The sequence below is a fragment of the Camellia sinensis genome, chromosome 4 (genome assembly GCF_055761805.1).
Source record: "Camellia sinensis isolate YWXY chromosome 4, ASM5576180v1, whole genome shotgun sequence".
Classification (NCBI taxonomy): domain Eukaryota; kingdom Viridiplantae; phylum Streptophyta; class Magnoliopsida; order Ericales; family Theaceae; genus Camellia; species Camellia sinensis.
Genome location: NC_138964.1, coordinates 104,465,155 through 104,481,751, shown reverse-complemented (window position 1 = coordinate 104,481,751; position 16,597 = coordinate 104,465,155). Strand labels below are relative to the sequence as shown.

The 16,597-nt window shown below is 33.3% G+C and overlaps 1 protein-coding gene across 50 annotated transcripts; it reads right to left on the bottom strand.

Annotated features, from left to right (window-relative positions):
* Positions 1–1,624: 1,624 nt before the first annotated feature.
* On the bottom strand, positions 1,625–14,916 carry LOC114288774 (uncharacterized). 50 transcript variants are annotated; one of them, XR_014366800.1, is made up of 12 exons: positions 14,755–14,912; positions 12,830–12,916; positions 12,562–12,650; positions 10,770–11,915; positions 10,568–10,675; positions 10,104–10,466; positions 7,768–7,840; positions 7,564–7,669; positions 7,221–7,343; positions 5,006–5,420; positions 4,865–4,933; positions 1,625–1,937 (listed from the first exon to the last, which is right to left on the bottom strand). XR_014366800.1 is itself a non-coding variant. In XM_082925444.1 (12 exons), the coding sequence occupies exons 8-11, from the start codon at positions 7,648–7,650 to the stop codon at positions 4,899–4,901; spliced, it is 510 nt and encodes a 169-aa protein (XP_082781570.1). In that variant the 5' UTR covers positions 7,651–7,669; positions 7,768–7,840; positions 10,104–10,486; positions 10,568–10,675; positions 10,770–11,915; positions 12,562–12,650; positions 12,830–12,916; positions 14,755–14,912; the 3' UTR covers positions 1,625–1,937; positions 4,865–4,898. The 50 variants fall into 50 exon arrangements, 28 of the variants coding, with proteins under 28 accessions (XP_082781570.1, XP_082781573.1, XP_082781571.1 ...); XR_014366797.1 differs by having other exon boundaries at positions 10,104–10,486; positions 12,830–12,945; positions 14,755–14,908; XR_014366799.1 differs by having other exon boundaries at positions 10,104–10,475; positions 12,830–12,945; positions 14,755–14,908.
* Positions 14,917–16,597: the final 1,681 nt, after the last annotated feature.

The following is a 16,597-nucleotide window of genomic DNA, read 5'->3' as shown; positions in this document are numbered from 1 at the left end:
GTTTTGAAAATGGTGGAACCGTTCAAATTGGTACGGTTCCCGCTTCCAAGGCTTTGATTATGGTTCCGAACCAAATCAGACTATAACATTTATTTTTTATTTTTTATATTTTTATATAAAAAATTTAAAATATGAAATGTTTTTTATAAGATTTGAAGACCAGCTATCATTGTGAAATTGATAAGCTTTAACCAACATAACTAAACTAATTATTATTAATTTATTTAGTAACATCAAATATATATCATATTTATTATTGCATAAAATTTTTAGAAACGTAAACCGAACCAAACCAAACAATAGAAGTGTACTAAACTAACAATAGAGGGGCCGGCAATGAGAGAGTGGTATGGGTGTGGTCTAAATTAATTAAATGTAAGTGGGACATCACCTAAATCACGTATGAAATTTTATCATTTTACATTAAGTCCCGTATAGGTGTGGTGTTCTTAAATTTTCAGTCTTTTTCACATGTGAACATATAATGAAAAAACATAACTTGTTATCTATTATAGTTAGATAACAACCTATGAAGATAACTCTTATTATTTATTTATATTATAAATAAATATTTTTTTATTTTTTGTCAATTTATTATTTTATTTATTCTTTTCTTTTTTTCTTTTTTCTTTTTATCAATTTTTGAAATCAGATTGAAGTTTCTATGGTTATTATTTGGGCCATCATCATCTTCATCAGTTTCAAGTCCGTAGCAGCCCAAGGTACAAGTCCGTAGCAGCCCAAGGTACAGATCCAAAACTACAAAAACCTTATTGGTTTGATAAAAAAGATTTTTGGAAAATAAAAGGAATAAATAGTCCTCTTATAATAATAATTATTGTATGTATTGTTTTAATTTTAGTTGTAGTTTTTTTTATTATTCGGTTAAGACATGTGCATGGAGCTGGTTTAGGATTAGCACCACCAGTTATTGCACAAGGACTTTATCCACTGACAGCGGAGTCATTTCCTGTGCTTACCTTTCCTATTGATGGAGAGGTTGGTTTTGATATCACTGACTGTCACATATGCTTGGAGGAGTTCCTCCAATGAGACAATGTACGAGTGCTCCCTGCTTGCAGACATATTTATCATATTAATTGTATCCAAACTTGGCTAACTAGAGATACTCAATGCCCTAACTGCCGTTATAACTATGCAACATGGGAATTGGAAAACATGCCACCTGATCTACCTTAAGTTGTGCTTCTTACTCTAAGGTTTACTCTAAGGTAAATCATAGGACATCTTTCCAATTACTATGTTGAATAGTTATAACAATAGTCAGGACAACGAGTCTTTAGAAGTTAGCTAAGCTTGGATATATTCAATGTCATAAATACGCTTGCAAATGGGAGCACTAGTACACTTTCTCTGTTCTTAAACTCCTCCAAACATATATGATAGTCAATAGTTACAAAACCAACCCCTCTGATAATCAGTAAGAAAGGTAAATATAAGAAATGACTTCATTATACCTGTGCAATAACTATGTAAAATACTATTGCTATAATAGGGCCAACTGCATGTACCTTCTTAGTAAGGTTATTGATGTAATTTCACTGTACTTGTACATTTTTATTAATCAATATATTTCCTTTTGGCTGATTAAAAAAAGGGCCAATTTGTTTCTTGTGTTGTTTGTTTACAATTGTTGGTTGTTTTTATTATTTGCTTCATCAAAATAAAAATATACAGTGCATTCAATCCTTGCTTTAGAAATGTGCAATCAAAAATAAGAAACAAGCCTAGAACTTTGCTTTTCAAAAATCTGAAAGAGGGCCCAATTCTAGAACAAAATTGTGATGCATTAAAAATTACATTCCCATCTATCAGTGCAAAATGCATCAGTGATGTCACCACTGCCCGATTTTCGACATCATCATGGAAGATCAGAGATAGACTAGTACCCTAACAAAGATTCATTCAAATGTTTCCTGCACCAGTAAACAAAATTTTAAAATTAAAATAAAAACAGAGTAACGATCGCATAAAAATAAATACAAGCATTATAGTCACGATTATTATAATAAACAGAAACAAAGATAGGATCTGTAGATAAGGCAGTATCAAAAAGGAGAATCAAATAACTAATACTTGCAATACACCTAAACATGTAAGGATCCATAAAACGTAATACATATAGATTTGATGGTTCAATTGAATAGAAGAAGCAAATATAAATGATAACCTAACCTCTCTGTAAGGTGGGATTTTTTGTTCAAAATAATGGCTGCTATGGAGTTTACAATTAGGTTTATTTCTCAGGTTATTCAGTGTGTGTCCACAGTTAGTTATTCCATTGTGTTAGTTATTCCATTGTGTTGAATGGAGAATTGGAAGGTTATTTCAAGAGAGAAAAAGGTTTAAGGCAAAGGGATCCAATTTCCCCTTACCCTTTTCTTTTAGTTATGTGCTCTTCTTAAGTATAATTTGACTCACAGTCAGTTTCCTTTCCATCCTAAGTGCCAATCTTTGGGTATCAGTCACTTAGCCTTTGCGGATGATCTTTTTGTTCTGTGTGGGGCTGATATTCAGTTATTCAGAATTATAAATGACATTTTACATCAGTTCCATTTATGGTCTAGACTTCAACCTAATCTACAGAAGAGTGCTGTCTTCTTTGCTGAATTTCTTCTGTTTTAAAAGCTGATTTACTGACTGTTCTTCCAATTCCTGAGGGTCTATTAACTGTCAAGTACTTGGGTGCACCTCTTATTTCCACAAGATTAAGGTATGGGGATTGTCTTCAACTGAAGGACAGAATACACTCTAGGATTCAGTTGTGGGCAAATAAGCTCCTGTCATATGGGGGAAGCATGCAACTTAATCAAATAGTATTGTTTAGTGTATAGATCTATTGGAGTTCCCTTATTATTTTACCTCAAAGAACTCTAAAGGAGGTGGAAAGTTTGATTAGAGCCTTCTTATGGTCCGGTTCTGAGCTTAAGCAAACAGGGGCCAAAGTTAAGTGGGAGAGTATTTATGTTCCTAAACAAGGAGGAGGGTTAGGTTTTAGATCGCTGAAAAGTTGGAATAAAGTCAATATGATTAAACACCTTTGGGATATAAGTATGAAGGCTGATTCACTTTGAGTTGAATGGATACATACCTATATTTTAAAGGATTGATGCTTTTGGTTTATTGATGTCCAAATGATTCCTCATGGACTATAAGGAAGATATTCAAGTTTTAGAGAGATTGGGCAGCCTCTTATTCATTACAGAATAGGGGATGGCAGTCCCACCTTCTTATGGCTTGATAACTGGCATCCGGTGGGGCCTCCTTATCAACATTTTGGAAGTAGAATTGTGCAGAATATTGGTAGAGCTCTTTATGTGAATGTAAGATGCTGGCATTGGCCTAGATTAAGAATTAGAGCAATTCGGCAAGTTATTGCTTTAACACCTCATACCCTTATTCCTAATCTGCACAGATCTGATAAAGCTGTTTGGTTACCTTCAAAGAGGGGTAGCTACTCCTCTAAATCTGCTTGGGAAGCTCTGAGGCCATGTAGAGCAGTGGTCCCATGGTGTTCTATTGTTTGGTTTAAAGGAAATGTGTCTAAATGGGCTTTTGTGCATTGGCCGATTTGTTTACAAAAATTAGCTACCAATCTCGTGTCCTTTTACTGGGAAATACTATGTTCAAACTTTCCTTGGCTTGCACTTTATATCATGTATGATTGGAGAGGAACAGTAGAATTTTTACTCAGTCTGTTAGTCACAAGCAAGTGATAGTGGCTGGAATAGCTAAGGAAGTCAGAGCTAGAGCTTGTTCTTTCAAGAGAGTTAAGAATTCTTTGCAAAATTGGCAAATCTGTATGGACTGGGGGCTGCCTTGTTCCATTCTACATACCTGATAAATAAATTTTCTAGCTTTTTTTTGTTTTGTTGTTTTGTTTTGGTGTTGATCTGCATTTTTTTGTTTCTAGTGTGCAGGGGTAGGTCCTTGTTTCTTGTTTTCTTTGTGTTTTGTGTGGAATAAAATTTGAAGTCACCAAAAAAAAAATTACCTAACCTCTCTGATATGAAAAAACTACTAATTCTACTAACCGAATTCAATAAATATACAACTTTCAATAATGAACAATCCAAACCCTAGGATTGGGATCCGTAAAAAAATCTGAAGGTACCTGGTTTAGAAACTTAAAAAATTGTGCAGCATCCCAAAATTTCGTTGTTCCTATATGTCCTAGGTTGAAAGTAGGCTTTCAATCTCCAATCTTTATATTTATGATCAAAGTTTCCAATTATTCCTCGTCATTACTTTAGGATATGACGTTCTAGGTTAACTATGCTTGTCTGATGTGATCAGCTCACATATTCACCTTTCTACTTGTTGCTTATGAATTTAACCTTTATGTTAAGCTATGGAGCATCATAACCGTGATTAGCCTATTGATATTGCATATACTTGAGGTAAAGATGGGCTATGTTACATGAACACTAGAAATTAAATAAGGTTCCAGCAAGAGAATTCATGATACCTAGACAGTTACTCCAAAAAAATGACTGCAAAAACAAGCCTTTGGAGAATTTAGTTTTGGACATCCAGAGGCCTTCATCTACATAGTTAAGATTACTCACCCTATCTATGTGACTAATATACATATAGCCTATAGGTGTCCAAATCAAGAAGGGAAATATATTATGGAACTGAACTAATAATAGATAAAAATGAAACATGAAGTAATGTTCTTGAGTTACTACTTTTAAACTAGCAAACAGTAAGAACCCTATGATCAGTACCGATGCTACTTTTAAACCATAATTCTAGCAACTAAGCCTTATGCAATTATACAGAAGATATTAGTATCAATATTAGTAAATAAATAGCCAAGTAGACAGATAAGCAAACTTACTACAAAAAAGAGTCCCTCTGACATTGAGTTTGTCCTATCTACTTCTTCTTCTTCCTCTGATATTTGAACCTGCATTTGACAAGAACAAATAACATGAATAAAATACCATATTGAAAATTCCATGATTAACTATTTACTCACTTCCTCGGATGAATGATGGCAATTAAACGATGAGGTACGCATGGGATTGTTGTTGTGAATGCACATGTGTAGTAGTTGGTGCAACAGGCCCACCCATGGCCTGTTGAGACTCCAACTACTCTATTCGTGCTTGTTGAGCTTGGATTGTACCTTGCATCTGACTAAACATAGCATCCATCATCTCCTTCACTTGCATCTCCATTTGTACTTTATGTTGGTTAAGTTGCTCTTGGACTTGTGTCTGGATGAGATGAGCCTGCTCTTGTAACTGCCTAAATCCACCTCCAAAGACATTTGTCAGAGAAGGACCCAATCCATTTGTTCGAACACGACCAGGTCGATCAAGCCCTAGAACCTGTTTGAAGATCTCCTCATCTGTAGCACTGGATTGTGCTCCGAGCTCCTTCATTTGTGTCTGCAATTGTTAGTAAGTGCCACCAATAAAATTTATATTAACAAAACTAATAAGAGTATCAAGTCTATGCATCCAAGTGTGTGTCCAAGTGTCATGAAAACACAACAATCACAACTGAAGCACCAGCAGAAAACACAGCTGCAGCACCAGCTGCAGCCACAGCCGCTAAAGCCCAAGCAACTCATCCAAGGGCTGCAGCCACAGTACAAGTGTATGCCTCTAATAAAAATCATCTAAACCAATGCACTAGGAAAATGAATGATCAGAAATAACACTATGCCAAGAAAGACACATCAATAGGCAAATAGAGACAATCTTGGGACTCTCTCTCTCTCTGGTGGAGAAGGGGAGGTATCATCCCTCCTGTTTGGCTGTTGAATTTTGTGTCAAGTTTTATCTCCACCCTACAGTCAATCTTAGGCTTAGTAGTTGAATAATGCTATACAAATTATATATATATCTAATTAGTTCAAACTAGCATCTTCTTTTGAGCCATTTTCAGTTAAATTGCTATTGTGTCATTAACTTAGAACCTCTCTTCCCCCCCCCCCCCCCAAAAAAAAAAAAAAAGAAAAAAAAATGGTGTCTTTGAACGAGCAAAAAAAGAAAAAGATGGTGTCTTTTATAGCCTTCTATCCAACTTCTCTCAACCGATAATTAAAAAAAAGACTTGACGCGCTAGATGGCAGAACCCTTAGGAAAATTTTCAGTTCGATCCCTTTATTCCCTAGCTGAATTGAATGGTGGTCAAGTGTTTCTCTCTTTAAAGTCCAATATTTTGGATGGCTAGCTTGGCTTTGAAGAGTTAATGGCTCCTAAGGATTGGTGTCTCTATAGCTTCTAATTCTGGGTTATGTCTTTTCTGTAATGATAAGCCTAAAACATCAAACCGTCCCCTAATTGATTGCCATGCTGTTTGGAAAGTTTGGGCATCTATCCTAAGATGATGGGGTTTGTCATGGGTGGCTCCTATCTCAATTAAGTCACTGAGTGATTGGTGGAGAGGATGGAAAAATTAAGGAAAAAGGTTGATTACAACAAAATTGAATTTTTACGGCTTGCAATGCATGCCGTAAAAACTCTTTCACGGCATGCACACAAATGTTGTTATATGACATGCCGTGAAAAGTTGAGTGCCATTTACGGTATGCAAGTAAAGTTGTAAAAAGTAATAAATTAAACATTAATGACATACTTTGTATGTCGTATATAATTTTTTACGACATTTTTTTCATGCCATAAATCATCATACTTTCCATGACATAATTTTACATGCCGTAGAAGATTAGTTTTAATATATTCATGGCATACTATGTATGCTGTATATAATCTTTTACGACATTTTATTGCATGTCATAAATCATTACACTTTTCACGACATAATTTTGTATGTTGTAAAAGGTTATTTTTAGTATATTTCTAGCATACTCTGTATGCCATATATAATCTTTTACAACATTTTTTTGCATGTCATAAATTATTACACTTTTCACAGCATAATTTTGTATGTCGTAAAAGGTTATTTTTAATATATATATATAGAGAGAGAGAGAGAGAGAGAGAAGAAAAGCAAATTCAAAGTTCATTACATGAGTAAACTCAATATCTGAACACATAATATCACTAAAATGCCCGCTTTAGTACTTGAAAAACAAATTACAAGATCAGATAGCAAATTATATGTACAAATGAAAGCAAAAAGATTATACACAACACAAGCCAGTCAAGTCTAATTCATTATTAGGAGCAGTAGAGCGAGCTAAAGAATCAATTAACTTGGCCAATACAGAAAGGCCCTACCCCAATACCAATTGTAAGGATTCGAAGAGCAAATGTTGCAGCAGCAGCAACAAGTGCAAGCACACATTCCAAAACAACAAAAAAGCACCCAGCTTCCTGCAAAGCCATGGCAAACTCAATAACCTGCAGAAAAATAAATCCATCTTAAGAGGAAATCTCTTCTTCAAAGCTTGCAAACTCATGAATTTTTTTTTGGAAAATATATAATAGTGGTAGGGTCATAACAGTTTTATGCACTCTGCATCACTCAGCAAATTCAAAATTGACAAAAGCTACCCAAAATTGGGGAAAAAATGAAGAAAGAATATAACAAGAAAAGAAAATGAAAAAAGACAATGTATACCATCATCATCCACTTTAACATAGAAATCAGCATCCCATTTTGCAACAGCAGTGGAGAAGAAAATTTTGGTTTTTGTAGACAATTCATGATACCCTTCAACGTGCTCCTACAAGACAACATGACTCATGAGCACCAAGATTGAGAAAAAAAATTTGTGAATTGTCCACAATATTTTTTGTACATACAAGCTCTGTGCATCCTTACCAGCCTGAGGAAGTCCTTATGCTAAGAATCTTCTGAATCAATAGCTCGATCTAGTATGCTGTTAGATGTTGCACTACACCAATCAAAACAATTGGCATTCAGCATAATTCTCAATTATACACACAGGTGCCCTATATGATGGAAATATATTGTAGCAAGAGCAAAAGGTATGTATCTTCCATTTAGTAATATTATACTATTCGAATGGATCTGCGTTGGTTTGAGTTAGGACCTGCTTTTTCTAACCCCAAATTAAAAAGACCTATATTTCTCAAATGAATTAGACTGTTTGAAATCTAGAAAACAAATAATTTTTGGGTATTAATGGTTAGATTGAAAATCAATACATAGGAGAAAGGGTTAAGGTTAATTTAAACTTAGTTTGGTAGGCTTTTGGGGCTAAAATGTGCAATTTGAGGGCATTATGAACAATAACCCTCAAATAGTAATTGGGGTAATTCAGACACAGGAGGAGAAGAAGGGGGGAAGAAGTGTCTCGCCCTCGTCACAAGGTTTAGGAAATTCATACAACCACAACCTCAAATCCTCATAACTCAACTCTCCACTAAAAACTGAAGATTATCTGCAAATCCATTGGATGCTACATTCTCCAAATTCTACAAAAAAACAAAGACTTCAAAATTTGGAAATTATAAATTTTTAACCAACTAAAATATTTTAGAACTAATAACGACTCTATAAAAGATCTAATAACATTATTTAAAGCATGGTAGTAAGACAATAGTAGTCTATTATTCACACATTGAAGCTTTCATTGTCTAAAAAGAATATATTGGTCCCAACTGTGTCCTTTTCTCGTAGCAGTTACTCAGAAAGTCACATGATCAATCATGTTCAATAATCAAAGTTCCTATAGGGCATGATCATGCATGAATTATTTCAATCAATGTATCACCCATTAAGCTACTCCAATATTTTTATAGAAGTACCCATGTTGATTCTAGTCTTTCCAATTTTTTATGCTCATTCAATCAAATATCCTCATAAATCCCTTTCACTCTTTTCCATTTTTTATTCTCTTTCGGCTACAACTCATTTCATTATATCTCATCTAACACCAATGTTTCTTGGCTTTCCAACATTTGCTCTATGGCATTTAGGTCATTTTGTCACTATTCAACATAATGGCAAGTATAAATTCTCTTTAAATTTGCTGCTTTTATCATTATTAAAGCACTTGAGGTGAAAATCAAACTTTAACTATCCACCTAAAATCCAGGGGAATATCCTCCCTTAAGGTGCAAAATCAAACTTTAACTGTCCACCTCATACCCTTGAGAAAATCCTCTTCACCTACTGTCTTCTTACACATGATTATGCTAAGGCTCCTAAGACAATAATTTACAGCATCTACACACCAGTTAAGAAACAGATGCGGAACACAATCAGAAGAGATGAGACAACTTTAGAATTTTAAACAAAGCAACCCTTGGAACCTTGTTTGGTCAAGTATGTTTTAATTAATTTTCATGGACTATAATTTACAGCATCTACATACGACAAAATAATTGCTGCCTATAAATTTTATTACACTTTTAAGTTTCTACAGCTTATAATTCTAAAAATCAAGTTAATTCCAACTCGTTTCTGTCTACAAAAACCTCCAAACTTTCCCTAACCTTCTTCAATCCTAGAACTACAAGTTCAACTTATTCAAACCAACCGTGATTTCAACCATATGGAGCAGCAATCAAAGTTTCCTTCCTAGTGCAGTTTTACATAAATTTGACATCAAAGTCCATGGGAGAGTGCTTCTTGTACTTGTCCACCAACACCAACGTGGAATGCAGATCAATTAAGATTTAGTTCACCTGACCAATTGATTCATTGGCCAAATAGTTCTGCAGTTCTTAGATATACAAACAAACATCTTCATGGTAAATTAGTTTGTCTTTTTCTAGTCTCATCAAAGAACATCACAGCACATAAAAGTAAATTACCCTGCAGCATGTGGTAAAGATTATTTGTGCTTGTGCTATGACTATGGTTGTTGACCACCAATGGAATGGAAATACAGTAAACAAAGAATAATCTCAAACTTGTTCATTCTCATAACAAGTGAACATCTCAAAACTTCCTGGATATTCTATTTTAATTTTTAAAGGCAATTCATGTGATAATGATTCAGTTATTTGTTTAACAACGTCTATTGTTACACAAGCAGGAGTTGACTTTTGACAAATCTATATCAAGGAAAAGCAATGGAACCAACTTCAAAAAATTAATAATGAGATCATATTGCCCGAAGAATTCCTATTGTTTTCAAATAATACTAAACTAACCAACTTGTGAGAAAATGCAGGCAAGAGATTTACCTATGGCCGATCATGAACCGGATGCTAATTCCCTTCTCTTGTTCCCAATTGAAGAACTCTCTCTCCCAATCAAACCCAAAAAGCTAGTCAAGGAAAGCCATGAAATGAAGATATAGTAGGACATACACACAAAGACAATATCAAATTATCACCTTGAGGCATCCAAGTTTGTCTAATCGAATCACGCCTCTTCCTACTACCAAAAGCAGTGTTAATTCCAATAACTATGAAAGCCTTCTTCCTTGGCAAGCCCTCATAGTCAATTCAGAGATGTGAGTGAACTCATCAGATCTCCTCATCTCTTGAGAACTTTGAGTAGCAGCCAGCTCCATCTGAAGCATTGAAATCGACTTGTCTAGTGATCTGCCAGACCTCCGAAAAAACTGAATTATCAATACAAACTTCAATTGATCCAGTAAACACACACAAGAAAAAATACGAAGCATGACGAGTTTCAAACTCACTGAATCGATACAGAGGAGCGTGTAGAGATCAGTTAGGGTTTGAGATCAATCGATTGAGAATGCATTTGGCTTGTAGTCTACATTTCCATGGCTCTCACCAAACCCTAACTTCAAATAAAATGATGAATTCGAAGCTTTTGGGAAAAAATGATCGAGAGACAGAGAAAAATTGATCAATTGGGAGAGAAAGTGAATGACATACATTGTGAGGTCATGCAAAGTCGCGCGATCGATGAAGGCAATGCTGGAAGAGAGCTCGAGAGCTCACACGCAGAGAGAGAGAGAGAGAGAGAGGGAGGGTTTGGGGCAAAAACATGTACATATAGAATGAGAGGAGTCTGTGAGAGTGGTGAACAGGGCTAAAATAATGTTTTTGAGTTTGTTTTTTTTTTTTTTTTTTTTTTAGTTATTGTAAGTTTTTAAATATTTTAAATAATTATTTTTTTTACTTTTTAAATTCAAATAATTTACATATATTTAAAAGAAAAATATTTTTTTATTTTTAAAAGAAATCACTCAATTCAACAAAATATAAAATTTAATACATTTCATATATATTATATTTTTTTTACAAATATTTTACTTTTTAGTTGTATTCAAATTAGGCACATCTAAAAAGTAAAAAATAAATAAATTATTAAAAGAAGGGAAAATATCAGAGCAAGGTAATTTAAAAAAAATAATAATAATTACAAATTAGTGAGAAGCCATATAAATATTAATCATTTATAAACTTTTTCATGAATATGTAATTTTTTTCCCAAAATCCCACTGGGTGCAATTATCCCTTAAAAGAGACCTTAAATTATAAAATAATGTATAAATTATTTTTTACGTTGTCCTCAATTAGGAAAATCTAAAGTGAGAATCTTGGTTGGAAACTGTTAGCTTTTTTAAATCAAAAAAAAGAAAAAAAAAATTGGATTGAAATTTTTTTTAATAAAGTTTTCATGAAATGCCAAGGCATGCCGTGTAAAGTTATAATATTTCGCAACATGAATTATATGTCGTCTTAAGTGCAAATATTTTACATCATATTTTTGTATGCCATGAAAATATGCCTTTTTTACTTCATGCTTTTGCATTATATTTTGTAGCAAGATTCCAATACGTGGAAGTCATACATACGCAAGAAACCTTGAAACAAAAGAGGTGGGAAAGTTAGAAAGCGATGTTATTCTAAAATAGCCAGCATTATGTATAATATATATTGGCTCAAGAATCATCTGATATGGTATACAAATTAGCAATTGTGAATTTCTTCAATAATGAAGAAACAAAGAAATAATAGAATAAATTTCTAACCTTTACTTCGTGGTAGTGTACACAAACAATGTTTGAGCGCTCCCTGCAGCAGGTGTCATCCAAATAAGAAGCAAATGAGAATGTGCAGCAAAAGCCCTTCCAAAATAACAACTAAGGAAACAAAAATGGTCAGATTTTCATTAACTTCCATAAATTGATTCAATTTTCAAGGTGTAGTCAATTTCATGGAAGTTCATACAAGTTTAACATGAGTTTACAGCTATAGACATGACTGTAATTCCAAACATTAAAATGATTAGTATGACAAAGAAAAGGGGTGAAACTTTAAACCATATTTTATCTTTTTTCCCTCACAGAAAAAGGTAATGGGACTTCCAAAGCAGCAAAACTGTTCCAGCAGCAGATATAACTAACGAACCAGATTGTACTCAGCAATTGATGTTTATTCAATGCTAAATAGTATCAGAGGACTGGACTTATGCCTGTACATGCACAAGAAGCTGCAAATAGGCATTTACATTCAATCAACTTTTATACGCTAATACTAATTAACAGATAAACTTCATATTAAAAGCAATTGCCCAGAGGTGGTCCATAATACAGACAGATTTATATATATGTATATATATATATATAAAGAGAGAGAGAGAGAGAGAAAGCAAAGTGCAAAGATTTGACAAAATAAACACAAACTTCGATAAAAGCGAGGCAAACTTTTAGACACTCACTCCTCAAGCAACCAATAGCTTCGACTTTGGAAATTTTCATTTTCTTCTCCATGGGCATAGTAGCAATGCAGCACATCAACACTCCCAGCCTGAAAGGACATTATACAAGCAAATTACTTTGGAAGTGTAATAAAAATATACAGCATGAACTATTCATTATATCATATAGTGCAAAATTCCTGAAAGTCACAAACTTCTGTATGGTGTAGACAAAATCAACTTAAAAAATAAAAATTGCCTTCAACAAGCATCATCCTTTCACACAAACCTTGAGCCTCTCGTGAGCTTCCTTCACTGTCTTTCCATATTTCTTCTTCCTCTAGTTATGGCCATCTTTTCCGAAGTATCTCAACACCTTCCGATCAAAAAGAAAAAGTGAGCCACCTAAAAAGGGACATGCACGTCAAGCCAAGATACTTTGAAGATACGAGAATATGCCCTCTTCTATCCAACAAAATTTAATGGGAAAATGCCCTAAATGAAGATAATGACACATTTAGATCACAAACATGGCAGCAATAAATGCACCAACAACTTCAAACCATGTTATTATCTATGAGTTAAACAAAAGCTGTGTGCTACTCCTAACTATCTAGAATTATCAATTACAGAGAGGAAATAACCAAGGCAGGTAATTTAAAACTAAAATGCTCTTGTAGTGAGGACAAAAAGGCAGGACTAGAAGAACAAAGACAGACAAAAAAAATTGAAATGACAAATAAGCATCAATGCCATCTGCAGAAAATAATGCAATTCCATTTTCCAAGCCACAAGTTGTGTGGAGAATGATGTCCTAAGCAGAATATAAACTCCCAATGGATTTAAAGGAAACAAAAATCGAAAATGAAGTTCAACAACAATCAATGTTGAGGCGAAATGAGATAACATTAAGTGCTAGTTGGATCTCAATATCTCATTGAATTCGAAAGAGGTTACAAATGGGAATTTCAATGATGATGTCAGTGAGAACCAAAAGATAATTATATTTAGCAATAAAACATATAAAGGAACAAAGAGTGGAAGTTTAACATAAAGAGTTGGGAAAAAGAAAAAGAAAAAGAAACAATAATGCAGAAAAAGACCCAAGAACAAGGGCATGAACATAAAGAGATATAAATAGGCAATGCGGGATAGCTGTTAAATTGATAGAAGTGAAATAACAACTTGAAAAATGCAAGGGACAAAAACTTTATCATCCTTGGCCTTTAGAAAGTGTGCCAAAGGCAAATACAAGAAAAATATTTGAAAATAAGAGTTTAAAGACGTTAAATATAAAGAAATTACTGCTTCTCAAACTTCCCAGTTTTTCCTATACTGAACTTTTCCACTTTGAATTTACGTGTAAATGATTGACTACCTACAGCATATGTTACAGAAGTGTTGAGGAAATAAATGGCATCACACAAGTTGCAATACAGATTTGATCTTGGGTGTTAAAAAAAATGAAGGAAGAAGAAGAAGAAGAAGAAGAAGAAGAAGAAGAAGAAAACAATAGAAAATAAAACAAAAACGAATGAACTACAAACAACTTGACCAAAACAGAGTTTTATGCAAGAAGAAATTTTACCAGCAGATCATTTTTAACACTCCAATCCATCTAAAAGATAATATGAAAATCACGAAAGAACTTTCCAATAAATTAAAGCAAAAAATGAAACTTCACAATTCATCAAACACTTGGCCTTCAAAAATTCTGAGGTGGAAAAAAAAAAAGGTTAGGGTGGGTAGCACCTCAGCGAAATAAACAAAAGTGGTTATTTGGTTAAAGTTCCTAAAGACACCTTAAACAGATGTGCAACATTGTGTATCCTTACCTAAACCGTGAAGGCATTAAAAGTAACAATTCAAGAAGAAATATAAAAAAAAAAAAAAAAAAACTACAAAAACAGAGATCATTTTTGCTGAATTTACAATCAGACCAATTGATAACCAGCTTTGATGATGAACTTCAAACAAATCCATCAATAAACACAACATATAAGCGCATATTCATCCTGATTCGATCATATTCAAACAGTCCAAAATTCATTTCCACAGCAAAGAATCGATCATATGCTTCAAAACTCATCAGATCTACCGATCACAAATCGATCAATCGAGACTAATATATACGCATATACAGAGATTTGACTGTAACTTTGAAGAACCGAAGATAAGAAGAAGAAAAATATCTGACTTTTGATCAAAACCTGCCTCAAAGGCCCGATCGATCAAGGCAATGCTCGCAGAACATAAACAAACTAGAACGAAGAGAGCTCGAGAGCACGCACGCCGAGAGAGAGAGAGAGAGAGAGAGGGGGGGGCAAAAACTTCTATAGAATGGGAGGGAGAGTAGTGAACGGGGCTTAAAATAATAATGTTTTTGAGTTTTTTTTTTTTTTTTTTTTTAGTTATTGTAAGTTTCTAAATATTTTAAATAATTTTTTTTATTTTTAAATTCAAATAGTTTATATATATATTTAGAAGGAAAATATTTTTTTTTAAAAAAGCAGTAAATTAAAAAATATATATAATTTAATACATTTCATATGTATTATATTTTTTTATAAATATTTTTCTTTTTAGCTATATCCAGATTAGGTACATTTAAAAAGTAAAAAAATAAATAAATTATTAAAAGAAGGGAAAATATCAAATCAAGGTAATTTAAAAAAAAATAATTACAAATTAGTGAAAAGCAATATAAATATTAATAATTAAAATTATAAACTTTTTCATGAATATATAAACAAAATTTCACGGGGTTCAATTATCCCTTAAAAGAAGACACTAAATTATAAAAAAATGTATAAATTATTTTTTACGTTGTCCTCAATTAAGAAAATTTAAGGTGAGAAGCTTGGCTGGAAATTGTTAGTTTTTTTAAATCAAACCAAAAAAAAAATCGGATTGAAATTTTTTTTAACAAAAGTTTTCACGATATGCTAATGCATGCCGTATAAAGTTATAATATTTTACGAAATGAAATGTATGTCATTTTAAGTGTAAAGATTTTACGACATATTTTTGTATGTTGTGGAAATATGCATTTTTTACGGCATGCTTTGCATGTCATAAAACAAGTCGAATTGAAATTTTTTTTTTTTTTTTTTGTAGAAGTTTTCACGACATGTTAATAATGCATGCCGTGTAAAGTTAGAATATTTTACAACATAAAATATATGTCGTCTTAAGTGCAAATATTTTATAACATATTTTTTAAGTCGTGAAAATATACATTTTTTACGGCATACTTTTGTATGCCATAAATATATGAATTAACGACTTACATGGTATGTATGTCATTATTGAAAAACCATTAACGGCTTGCAAAAGAAAAAAAAAATATGTCGTAGAATGTACTAATTATGACATGCATTTAAAGTATGCTTGTCACGACCCAAACCCGCCCCTATGGGTTTAGCACTGTAACCGGCCAGTAATCCGAGATTACCGAAGGCCTGCTTAACAATAATACAGTAATACAGAGTATAGGGGCTGGCGGAAGCCAAAATAGTAATTAAAAGATGTCCAATGAGCTGTGACAGTCTATATGAAAAAAGACTTTTCATAATATATATATAAATTCAGAACAGAGACAGTATGTACATACATCATTTACAAATATACGGTTAGGGTCCACCTCCCTACCATAACAGTACAGTACGATATCATTCAGTCTATACAGTATTACAAAAACAGATACAAAAAGGGGGAAAACTAAAACACCCCAAAACAGCCCTAACTTGAAGGACTTGGAACCTCGCAGTGTGGCACGTTGGTTGACTTGACAAAAAGGGAGTTAAACCCAGCTCCGATCCGGTGCTTGGACACCTACATATATATATGAGCAGTGAGCTAAAGCCCAGTGAATAACATATGTGTAAAGAGGTTAAGAATGAATGTCCTTTCAATATTTAAAACAGTCATTTATATCAGTATAACAGTTATTCAGTCATAGCAGTCAAATGTGGTACATCCAATAGCAAAGCAGTACAGTAGGTCTTAACAGACCAAACAGTCAGTTGATGACCATCATATTAGTAAACAGTAGTGG